The following is a 13064-nucleotide window of genomic DNA, read 5'->3' on the forward strand; positions in this document are numbered from 1 at the left end:
AATGTCCATTTGGGATGGTCTCTTCAGAGATCATTCCTTTCAAATAAGGAAACTGGAAGTAGACAGCAGTCTCAGTCATCATCCTTCATGTATGTGGAGAAGAATCAAATCCACATATTTTTGCAATTGACACTCTTGCAGAGGCCCATGCTTTGCATGGCTTTAAGTGCTGAAAGTGCTTTAGAGCATTTGCACAAGCATGTAATTTATCCTTAGATCAAATTCCTGTGACTGCAGATGAGAAGGAATTTTTCCTCATATTCTGTATGCTAGTTACTTGTGTTCTGCAGGTGAGGACTGAGGTTTTTATAGTACCATGTTAACCATAAGCTGCTTCCAAAGTGGTCTTGCTGGCAATTAATAAACATCTTTTAAAGTGTTACTGGTTTAGAAAACAAATCCTGACATCTTTGCCTTCACGAAAGGTATGTGGGAAAGGACAGTGCTGGTGTATAGTAATGTAATGCTCAGCATCAGATAAAATTTTTCAGTGTGAAGCAAGATTTTTTCCCAAAGTACTGCCAAATAAATCTCACCTAGGGGAATAGGAGCTGCAATGCATGACAATTTGTTTTCAGATTGTACCATAACAACATCCTGCACTGAGCCAGACAAAAGTACACAAACTTAAGTAGAAGTGACTGAGCCAAAAAATAATTGTCATAATTATATACCAGGTAGTCAGATTAATAATGATAAAATATTTTTCTCCCATGGTTCTGTTCATTAGCCAGGACTAGAACTTAATCTTTTCTTGCCTGTCACTTGGTTTGTGTAAGACCTTGGAGAAAAATGTTTGGGTGGGGGTTTTTTTCCCTTTATTTAATTCAGGACTTTTTTCTCCAAAACACTGGCCCGAATTTTCATCATGATCAGGATATGCCAATAACTTGTGCGGTAAGTCTGGGTTTTCTAGCAGGAATGCTACATTGTCCATCCAGTGCCAGGAAGGTGGAAATACCCTTAATTTTATCTTCCCGTTAAATACAGGATTTGCCTTTCTGTCTGAAGATTTCCAAATAGTTTAGCTTGGAGAGTTGGCTTGTGGAAGAACTGATTCACATGTTTATTTTCTTTTCCCCAAAGTAATGACTACCCAACAAGACTTAAATATTCTTGTGCTCTTTTCTATATGTTGTTTGTGTCCTCGTCCAGAATTACGTCCACAGAGTATTCATTAGGCAAAATGCTACAGAATTTTTATTTTACAGCTTTTTTAGCTTTTTTGCAACAGTATAGGTTCTTTCATTAGTTTCATAGAGCATTTTTTTTTTTTTTTTCTTAATTACCTACAGTCCTACATGCAGTTCTGGGGCACCCAGTTCAAGAAAGACATGGACCTTGGAAGGAAGAGCCCTGAAAATGATCAGAGGGCTGTAACACCTTCCGTATGAAGACAAGCTGAGAGGTTTGGGGTTGTTCAGCCTGGAGAAAAGAAAGCTCTGAGGAGACCTTATTGCAACTTTTCAATATATAAAAGGGGCTTGTGAAAAAGATGTAAAAAAGGAAAAAAGGACTTTTTAACCAAAGCCTTTAGGGACAGGACAAGGGGCAATAGTTTTGAACTAAAAGAGAGTGGATAGAAACTGGATAGAAGAAAGACATTTTTTATGATGAGAATGGTGAGAAACTGATACAGGTTGCCCGGAGAAGTTGCAGATGCCCCATCCCTGGAAGCGTTCAAGGCTGTGTTAGGTGGGACTTTGAGCGAGCTGATCTAGTGAAAGATGTTCCTCCTCATAGTGAGGGAGTTGAACTGGATGATCTTCAAATGTTCCTACCCACTGTTTCCTGCTCCTAATTATTCTTGGCTGGCATTGACCTTCTTCGCTGCTTTATATCTGGAGCACCAAATACGGTGAGGTATTGATCCTTGATCATGTGTATCCATGAGTATGGTGATATAAACAGAATTCGTTTTCTTAGGATGAAGGAAAGATATAGCACACATCTTGCAAAGATATGTCTTTCTTGGTTTCTAATTTCTGTTGAATTTCTCATTCCTTTATGCCATACAGATAATTTGTTAAGAAAATTTTATATAGAAAAATATTTTGTGCAAGTAAATATTGCCCAGTTTGGAAGTAAGAAAAACCCCAGAGAACCCGAAGTTAACAGGAATTGTATTATAACTCTGAAAAGACATGCTCCAAGACTGCACTCATTTCCCTGGTACACTCCATGCTGGTTGCATGTATTTATAAAAGACACTGATGAGTCATATATAAACATTTTGATGATAAAGATTTTCTTCGTTTTCCCACAGACTTGCTGCTTTCAAACAGCTGCATCCCATTCCTGGGCTCAACAGAGGGGCTTGATTTTCGAACCTTGCTGCCGGATGAGGAGAGGGGCCGGCTACTAGTCGGGGCAAAGGACCACATCTTCCTGCTCAACTTGGTTGATGTAAACAAAAATGTAAAAAAGGTCAGTGCCTTTTCCACGGAGTTTATCTCCTAAGTTAAATTTTGTTAAATTCTTTTTGTTTGGTTGGTTTTGTGTTTTTCTTTCTTTCTTTCTTCTCTGGGTAACTGCAGATTCGTTGTGCAATGAAATTTACCAAGATTTGATCATCTCACCTGCCGTAGTTATACAGATTATCTTTAATCAATTGAGTTTCTTGTGCTGATTGATGTCCTTTGTGACTGATGACCTGCAAGAGATCAGCTGTGTGGAAGAGCCCTGCAGTGCATGAAAATAGCATCAAAATATCAGCAGACAGGAAAAATGCAGCTCAGAGTGTTCACTTCTCAATTCCTCTGGTCATGGTTACCCTCCTCATTTCAAAGCATTTGGAAGGAAATAACTGAAGACAGCTCTTTCATTGCTTCCTGGCATCCCTGGGATTACTTTACTCTAATACTGAACAGAGCAGAGGCAATTTGGATGGTTTAAATCATAGTAAAATATAAGTGGCAATTTTAACATTTTGGTTAATATCTAGAATGACTAGTTTTAGGAAAAGCTTCCACTGGGATCTGCTGTAGTCCCTTGCCTGTGCCCGGTGACAGTGTGTTAACTTGAGATAATAAGATGACAATTTAGCCTTCGATATTTCTAGCAGACATGGTGAACTGGAGCTTTTGTAAGCACAGTTGACTGCTATGAGTGGAAACCAGATGCTTGCAACAGGAACACATGAAAACTGGTTTCCTGCTTGTCCCAGATAGGAAGAAAATCTGAATTTTCAGCTGTGTTTGGTATTTTCTTTAGGCACCAGAGGGTGGTTTTAAATTACTACGTACTGCTGCCAGCTCTGAAGAGGTAACTGACCCTGAATTAATGTGATTGCAGGCAGGAGCTGAACAGGTGGAACAAGAGACTATTTTGCCCTCACGTTTGAGAGCAACGCTTGCTGTCATTGTATAGAAGAGATACAGTACCAGTCTGAATATCTTGTTCCTTATCTGGACTTCAGCAATGCTGCACATGGCAGTTTCTGTAAAACTCAGATTCTGGGTATTTCAGGAAATTTCTTCCTGGCATGCTTTATCAAGCACTTACCTTGCTTCTGTCATCTCAGTAATTGATTCAAAATCCACTACCCCTCCCAGGATATTGCATTAATAACAGCACTACTCACAACTGCAAATTTTCAGACCACAAATTGATTTTTGGTGTAGGCTTTCTGTAGAAGACAAATTTTGTTTGTGTGAAAAGCAGACTTCTGTTTCTGTGGGCTTCTGCTTGCCTCCTGAGAGATGCTGAGTGCTGTCACCTCCCATTATGTTCAGTGGGGCTTTCTGAGCCCAGACCTTTCTGGAGGTGGCAGCACTCTGTGTTAGCCACCCCTCAGTCCAAGCTGGTGACATTTTCCCTTTGGCCAAACCACCGCTGTTCATTACGGACCTTGTGCTTTCCAAGAGGAGCAGAACACAGATGGAGCCAGGAGCACTAATGTGCAGTCCGACAGTGCCATTTGGTATAGATGTGGTAGAGAAAAGACTCACTTTGTATTGGAAAGAAAATTTGGATTTCTTAAGATGAATAGAGAATGCATGCTTACGTATCTGTGGTAACCAGAAAGGAGGGAATAAAATTCCTAACCACTTGCGTATCTGGACTAAATATGTGTGCAGGTTCAAATACTTCTTTTAGTAGTAAAATAATAGTTTAACTATTCAGATAATATTTAACTTTTCACAAAAAAGCACTGAGGCAAAATATATTTAAATGGGTAGAACTGACTGAGAAGCCTTGCAGAACGTCCTGGTGTGCTGATTTCCCAGGTCTCCATGGGCATTCAACAACTTTATAAATGTATCTTCTTGCTTAAATGCCCAGGTAACACAAGGCAATGTCACGTGAGTGTTTCTCTTTAATTCCACTGTGCTTGGCTGGTTGAATCTTGCAGTGGAGGGAAGGGATGAGATGAAGGAAGTTGCGTGAGGAGCTGTGTATAAAATCTCAGCCCCTGAGGAGGAAGCTAAAGGATACTCTACAGTAGCAGTGAAGTGTCAGAAAGTAGCACTTGCCGGTGCTGTGTTTAGACTGAGCGTGGTCTGGGTTGGCACTGGGCCAGGCGGCTCACTTCCAGGCCTTCCCAGTGTGGGGAAACCACACATGTTGGGACTACAAGGGTCTGAAGTGTGTCCTTTGTACTCCTCTGGAGTACGAGTCATCTGGAAAAAATGATCTGCTTACATACAGCTACTAAAACGAGTAGAAATTGATTAGAATATTAAGTTTCTGCCGATAAATGATGTGTTCATTTGTGGACTTTGTGGAAGGAGTGTTAAAAGCACGCTGATGGGGCGAGAGAGGCATAACAGCTTTGAGACTGCAGTGCAAGATTGTGCATAGTTTGGGGTTTCCGTTCTTTAAAACAAAGCTGAACATGAACTTCTTACTTTGATAAAGCTCTCAATTTCAGATATTTGTTTTGTTAGGAGCTACTGATACCTCCAAAAGCTAAGTCAGGATCCCCAACAATTTATTCTCATGTGTAGATATAATTACTTGGCAAGATTATATTTTAGAGTCTAATGCTCTATATTAAGACATTTCTGGCAAAGAAGGATCCAAAGCATTGTATCCTGCTCCCTTCTCTAATGTATACATATATATAATTTAATAACTTCCTTTTTAAAACCTATTAATTTACCTAAATTAGTTAATTTGACTTCCATATATTAAGTTATAGCTTTATTTCCTGGTGTATTTTTCCTGATGAAATAAATCAGTAGTTCTGCTGGAGTCAGAATTTCTTAAATCATTGTAGTTTTTATGAAATGTATTGTGTAATAGGTTGAAAATTTCCTTAGCTGGCAGCTTGAAAAAAAATCTATCTGGTTTCCAGTGCTTGTAAACCTCATTATAAAACAACAGCAAGTACCACAGTGTAATGAGCAAGTCCTCCAGAATGACAGATGAATGCAGAAAGCGAAAGTGATTATAGTCAATAAATATATAAAATATAGCAATGGATAATCTTCTTTCTGTAACAGGGATGTATTTTCTCTGAAGTTTTCCTGTACAGAAGCCATTAGCTCCTGTTGCAGGAATGGCATTATGAAGTGTCCCTGACAAATTCTGCAAGCTATTTGCAAACTGGAAAAATTGTGATTTCTTCCTGTGAGTAAAATAAAGATGGTCAGCAAAGGAAAGTAGTTCTACTGAAGGCCTCTGTGCCATTACCACCAGAAGTGCAGTGTAAAACGGAGAGATGTTTAATAGCATGAGAGGCTGGAAAGCTGGCAAAGAAATTCTATAGGAGCACCAACCTCTGGGATCCTGCTGGAAACATGACGTCAGTACCTCGAAGTTTCTTGTGAGTTTGCAAAAGCCTTTTCTATTTTACTCCTTGCGCTAAATAAATACGAAATACAAAATGTTGTCAGCTGGGTAAACAGTGGGTAAATAGCTGCAAAGCAATGGTGCCCCTTTCTGTGGCTGTGCTAACAGTGCCCGCGGGGTTACACGTCAGCGCGATCATCGCGGTGTGATCTGCAGCGCGACCCGCCCAGCTCCGCAGGAATAGGAATGCTGTCAAGGCCTGACAAGCTTTTGAAAAGCTGCCAACCTGCAGGAGCTGTGGGTGCTAGAAGACACAGCCCCATGTGGGCCAAATAGATAAACATGTCAGATCCCCAACAGCAGCTTTGGAACAAGTTGTTTTCATCTGTCCCAGCGTGCACTGGCTCAGGGTCCCAAATCATCATCTGTTGTAAGCGGCCCTTTGGGATACTTCATGCAACTTCTTTAGGAATGTTGTTGCTGTGGAACAGATCCTTGTTACGCCGATGTTTCAGATTTGATTTTTGTTCAAATCTACAATCTATTATTTATATTTATTTATTAGCAGTTTATACCCATTTCCTCTGGCTGTTGATAATTCTGGTCTTCAGAGCCCTTTGATTATTCCTGCATAATTTAACTTCTTTTGTTTTAGTGATGCTTCCCAACCTTGTGTCATCTGCAGGGGTTGTTGGAGAGTTCTGGGTTTTTACCAAAGCTACTGAAGGGTGCATGAAATAGGATGAGTTCTGACACTGTTTCTTGGGGAACTGCACGAGTAACTTTGTACCTCAAGTTCTTTACTTATCAGACCATTTTTTTTTCTTGTACTAATGCCTGTTTTTGGCAGCTGAGCTAATCAGTTTCCGTGTGACAATGTAGTGAATACTTAAATGGAGCCCTGATGAAGAGCAGCTCTACCACCTTAATGTAATTCAGCTAGGTTATTTAAGAAAAGTACAATATTAGAGTGGGATAGTGGCTGTTTACCAAGTTCTGTTGTCTTCTCTGCCACACTCCGTTTTCATTGGAAACTTGTATTATTTCTTCCCTAACTAAAAACTTGTTCTGAAACCTTAAAAACAGATGAAAAAAGACCAGTGGGCTTCTAAATTGTTTAGATAGCTTGTGATCTTCCTCTTTTGTATTGTGACAATAGATAGCATTTTTCACTCATTTTGTAAAGTTCTGCACCATCCTAGATTTAGTAGCCTAATTAGAAGTGATTCTTGAAAAAGCTGTACTTTCACACATTTTTTTGTAATCAGATTTCACTGTTTTATCTTTGAGCACCCCTTCTCCTGAAGATTTATAATCTTAAGTGTTAGGCTAGGAACAAAATCTGATAGAGAAAGATGCATACATAAAAATGAGTAAAATACCAGTATTATTAATTCATGACAGATGGCAGCTGAAATTTGGCTCTTAGTGGTGGATCCAGATATTATTTTTATATATATATACATACATATATATATATAGCATTCACATACCAATTTATTTATATATAAATAATGTATTAAAAAAAATTACTTCCTTTTTCATTCCTTTCTTATAGTAAAATGCATATTTGGAGGAAGGGAAAATGTTACTTTTAGAAATTCACTGCTCCTGATCTGGAAAAGACCTCTGTGGTTTTAAATGTTTTGTTTTAATCAGAAATCAATTTCCAGCTACCCTTTAAAGTGATACCTTATCTGTCCTACACTTATGTACTGCTTAATTTTGTACTCCTGGGAGGTTTTCTTTCTCTCTGATAGAAAAGAGTTTATTAACTTCCATTTATTAGGAGAATTTAATTTCTTTCCCATTCCTAAATTTAAGAAAATATTTGAAGAATGATTTAAAATTAATGGTGAGGTTGTTTTTTTTCTTTTAATTGGGCAATAGAAGATAAAATCTAGAAATCATGACAGTAGCTGACCTTTGGAATTTTGATATGGTTATTTTAAAAGGAAAATAAACCGAAGATTAAGAAAAGAAAAGAATCCTGTTTAAGTATACAGTTCACATATTCCAACTAGTTGCATTCTTGCCTTAAATTCAGTAACTCCACTTAGCTATTCTAAGATTTCTCCAGACATTTCAGATACATACAACTATAAAGTATATTAAGTATATAATTTGTACTGATTGTAACACAAAATTATTGTAACTTTACAAGTCAATGTTGTTGTCACCTTTAATATATAAGGCCTGGCTATCTGGGGGTTTTTTTCCATTCCTTGAGGTTTTTACTTATTGAGAAATTTGGGAATAAAAGAGAATTTGTTAATAAGATGTTACCATTGTGAATAAAGCATATAAATAGAAAAAAAAAAAAAAAAAAAAAAGACCAACTTCAAAGCTTCAAACCATTTACAAGCTAAATGATTTTAAATCTGAAAGAAACTACAGGAGCCTCCAGTCTTACTTTTTTGGCATATTGCGAAACTAAGTAACACATTGGAATAAAATATAATGGTACAATTTAATTTCACCCCCTACAGAAAAGTCAGTACACATGTATAATGTTGCTTGTGCCAGTGTTTGAGGGAACCAGGCTTGTGGCACTGTTACACAGCATGTCCTGTAATAAAAAATGAAGTTCATGCTTTTTTGCTCAGCACATCAGCTCATTATTTTATGCAATTTTTATGATGCAACTCATCAAATGATGCAATTTTCTTGATCTATTACGATTTAGAACTGACAGTTTCTGGGAATCTCTCATTTCTCATATGGTAAGCTAATAAATATCACTTTTACTCCCCCATATATAATTGCAAATTGATTTCCAAGTTAGATCACTTAGCTTCACTTTTCATTGTCTAATGTGGCCTTATATAATGCTAAATACTGAGGCTGTTGAGTAACTAGAGAGTAAAACAATTGATTTTTTAAATAATAATTGTCTGTGGTCAATTATCATAGAAGGGGGGATTTCAGCCTTGTAGGACAAACACTGATTCCCATGAACGAATCTGTAGAAGATTTGAGGGTAACTCAAGTCCATTAACACTTCTGAAGCCTTGAAGCAGATGTCTCTGTTTTTAACTCCTCCAGTTCTTCTGTGTAGTTGGCAAGGACAGGTGGGCATTTTCAAAAGCCTACAAAGGGACATCTTGTCTACCTCATTGGATAACTAAACTTTGGCCAAAAATCTCCCAAACCCCTTGAAGACCTCGAGGCTTTCCTGTAAGTGATTCAGGGATCTTGGGCATAAAGTTTATGTACAAGAAAACTGAGGATCAGATCTCAGACAAATCTCCGTGGCCAAATGTATTTGGAGATCCATGATCTTACGTTCCTCTATCTGTTCCTTTTCATCAGCTTTTCTTCACGGGTCGCTTTTCATCAGCTTTTCTTCTTAAACTTCTCTGTGTTGCAGTGGAGACCAGACTGGACCTACCTTCAGCCCTTCATGATGTTTCCAGTACTTTCCTCTGTGCTTCCTGGCACTGTGCTCTGTGCCATCCACACATCCCTGGGATGGCTGATTGCATTTCCATACCTGGGTGCTTTGACCAGATCTTTCCGAGAAAATGCTCTGGGAAAGCAAATTTGTGCTCCAGTGCTGCAATGCTGTTACACTGTCTTATCTCTGACTCCATGTAAATATTGTTGCAGAGGGTTAAGGTTTAAGTAACTTAAACTACATTGTCTCTGCTAAGAGGTTTTTTATCAGGAAGGTAACGGAGTTCACTTGAGAGGAAATTAATTTCCTTGCAGAAATCCAATACATCCATTTTCACTGGGAAGGAAAGAGAAAGAAGTAAAATCCAGACTGTTTCCAGATTGAGAGAAACAGTGACTGTAGGTTTTGGAAAGTGATAAAGGTACTTGAGGGAGGCCACTTGCTTTTTGCTTTCCTTACCTGTGTGGGACTGAGCCTGGGTATGTCAAGCCACTTCCAGTAAGGTGCCAACAGCTGGGTGAAGGGGAATATGACAGCAGTCAACTCCTCTTGCATGCCACTGAGTTGTGCGTCCTTCCTTGATGTTGTTTTTATTTCTAGTGCATATTATAATAATTCTTCATTCCTATACATTTGCTATTTAAGATTTTGTAAAGCATGACTGGAGACTACTATAAAGCATTTGTGACTACTAATGACCTGCTGACTGGTGCCTGGGACTTCAGGCAATTTACTAATCAATATTTGCTTAAAAAGTAGTGTGATTTGTGGTGTTTTTATTACTAGTCATGAGAAATAACAATTGCTTTTTCTTGTCAAAATTAGAAGTACAAAATATCCATATTTAACACAGTGATTCGAGAAGAATCTGTATTTAGCTTCTATTTTAAATTTAATAGAATCAGATGTACTCAATCATATCCAGTTTTGACTGCTTAATTGAAATCAGTGAGGCAGAACCTGCACTGTTGTTGTTCACTGACATTTCTTCACCAACACAATTTGGATTACAGTAACTGATAGTATGTTGTCATCTGGATTTATCTACATCAAAACCTATTTTGTAGAATTCTGCAGGGCAGATTAAAAAAGAAAGAGAAACAGTATCAATATATACTGGCAATTATCTAAGGTCCACAGTTCTTCTCTAAACTTCTGTGTCATTTTCTCAGTAAACTCAGTTAATGTTGATGTTTTTAAACCATGCACTGTTGATTCCTGCCAAATGTACTTTTTGTTCTACAAATTTCCCTCCAGCTGTCCTTAGTTTTTTGAACCTAATTATTTTCATTTGAAAATTGGCAGAAAGAGCTAAGTGTTTTTTTTATAACAGTTCTGCCAAGTCCACTGGACCAAATTCTTACAAATGTAATTTGCCTGGCTTTGCAATCAGTTTAGTTTCCAGATGATTTGGCTCATCATAACTTTGAGAGAAACACATAATGGTGACAAGGTGCCCCGGCCAGATTAACTGAATGCTTTTTAAAAGTACATGTAGCCAATGAAGAAATAAACAAGAATCAGGGGGGTTGATTTAAAGCCTCTTAACTTTTTGTAATGGGATCTTGTACTTGAAGTCATGTTCATTTCAATTTACATGCAAGGTCCTTCAACATGCATAAATCTGTTTTAACTGTTTATTCCTGGAATAATCTACAGTCACAGGACAGTGTATAATCTTCATCATCTTTGTCTTGTTTTAACTCTATTACAGATTTACTGGCCTGCAGCAAAAGAAAAGGTAGAATTATGCAAATTAGCTGGGAAAGATGCCCATGTAAGTATGATGTATGTTTTTTATTATGGCTGAGGATTATGCATATCTATGTATTTTTTATTAAATGCAAAAAATGCTTTAGTAAGCTCTTGTTACACTTCTTCTGAACTAATGTCCTAAGTGTTTTTTCTTAATTGAAAAACAAAGTTACATTTCTGTTGGTTTTTAAATATTAATACTTAAAAAAATTCAATCTTGCAGGCATCAATCATGATATGTTGTTCTTTTATGTAATAAATGCAGCTGAGAGATGAATGGCGTTTCCTCAAAAATGTATACCAGGCAGTATTTCCCTGGAATCCTCTTTTCTCACATTAAAATGCTTCTTTTTTTCTTGGGTGTATGCTGAATGTAACTTCATTATAATTCATTAAAGAAACAGTAGTAGAGCAGTGTACAAATCAACTTAATTTGCAGACAGCTGCAGTTGGGGTTTAAAAAAAAATCTCAGACTCAATGGCTTTTGCCAGAAACCACAAATCTTCTTTAGGAAGTATATTTAAGGTACATACGTGTACACAATACAACTTTTATATGTTTTGTGCAGCACAGATTACGTCACGTGTCTAGAGCCCACTATAAATGTAAACATTTCCTGGCTGTAAAATAAAATTTCTTCCTTTTCTCTCCAAAAAAAATCTCCAGCATGTCGGTTACCAAGGTATCTTCCAGCTCAAAATGCTCTCAGCTCTCTGCCTGAAGAGTTTAGCTTTTTATTCTAACTTGTTACTACCCTTACCTTTACAGCAGTCAGAACCTAAACAATGCTGAGCATTGGAAATATTCTGATACTGGTGCATGTGGAAGATTTGTGCTGGTCTATTTCTACACTAAGAGAAAAAGGAGAAGGTCCTGAGAGGGAAATAGTTGTTTCGGACTCTCACTTAGATGCAGGGTGATGGCTTGAACATATGAACAAATCCTGTGTGTTCCCTCTGAAGTATCTGTTATGTGTTTTTGTGTTCATTTCGTTCTGGGCAAGGCTAAATCAAGGCTTTTCCCCCAGCCCCATGTATCATCCTTGCAAGCATGCCTGTGCTACTTACCAACAACAACAACATGGAGCAAGCCCAGCTAGAGCCAGGATGTCCCACTGGACTCAGAAATGACCAAATAAAAGTCACCAGTAAGATGTGGTTGGTGCAGAGACAAAGCATGCCCTTGGAAGTGTGTTGAAGCCTTTCAGCCCACCGCAGTCGCTTTAATCATGTGATCTTTGGTATTAAAGCATGTGCAGTACCCTGAGCTGGGAGCAAAGGCAGGAAGACTGGTAGCCAGACAAACCCAGTGGCTCTGCGACCTCTGCCCAATTGTTGACGGGTGGTGTTTGCTACAACACTGGCTGAACAGATTCCCTCCAAACCGTGGTGTGAGCAGACAGTTTCTCGTGGCTGTAAGCATACAGCAGAATTAGGTTTGCAAGTCTGATTGATGAACTGCCTGGTAGATAGCCACTGTCAAGTTATAGTCCTAACAGGTTTGAACTACTTGTAAACAGTTTCTGCTACAGTAGTTCTGAGTTTAAATACACCAATGCTATGGCTGTAACTTATATAAGCTTATATGGCTGTAACTTATATTCTATGTATAATGTGAAAGAGAAGAATAAACATGAAAAGTAACCTTTATCTTTCTTTTCCCAACAGACAGAGTGTGCCAATTTTATCCGAGTTCTTCAGCCGTACAACTGGACCCATGTTTATGTCTGTGGCACAGGAGCGTTTCACCCTCTCTGTGGATACATTGAGCTTGGAACTCACAAAGAGGTAATTTAACTTTCTCACTAGTCTGACATGTCAAGGAATAGCCCTCATCTTGTGTAGCATTCATCATAGATTGGAAAATACTATGTGAGTGTGTAAAAAATGACCTGACAGCAGCTTGCATAAATAACAGGGTAAGTGGTGGATTCTGTGGGTCAGACGGGAACTCTTGTTCTCACATTTGCTATGTGCATATCGCTTTTGAACAAAGCACTTTTCCTCAGGCTTAATACACAAAGTTCTTCAGAATGACACTTCCATGTGATTAACTAAGTGAAGAGAACATCTGACCCAGATGTCTTCCTTTCTAGTAAGTCATTTCTGCACATACTTTCCTTGCGCACACACACTCAGAGTTCAAGATGAAACTTGTGGTTCTGTCTTTAATGTA

At 38.2% G+C, this 13064-nt stretch overlaps 1 protein-coding gene across 7 annotated transcripts in view; it reads left to right on the forward strand.

Annotated features, from left to right (window-relative positions):
* The window catches only part of LOC138111003 (semaphorin-3D-like), a 31587-nt gene that overhangs the window by 12203 nt on the left and 6320 nt on the right, over positions 1-13064 (forward strand). For 3 of the 7 annotated variants that reach the window (XR_011151219.1, XM_069016157.1, XM_069016158.1), the window contains exons 2-4: positions 2267-2427; positions 10848-10910; positions 12557-12676. Coding sequence is in view for 2 of the 7 variants with exons in the window: in XM_069016157.1 (XP_068872258.1) it covers positions 2267-2427; positions 10848-10910; positions 12557-12676 (344 nt within the window). In the remaining 5 variants the exon portion in view is untranslated. The other 4 variants (XR_011151220.1, XR_011151221.1, XR_011151222.1 and 1 more) reach the window with 4 other exon arrangements.

This window comes from Aphelocoma coerulescens, chromosome 5 (genome assembly GCF_041296385.1).
Source record: "Aphelocoma coerulescens isolate FSJ_1873_10779 chromosome 5, UR_Acoe_1.0, whole genome shotgun sequence".
NCBI classification, from domain to species: Eukaryota; Metazoa; Chordata; class Aves; order Passeriformes; family Corvidae; genus Aphelocoma; species Aphelocoma coerulescens.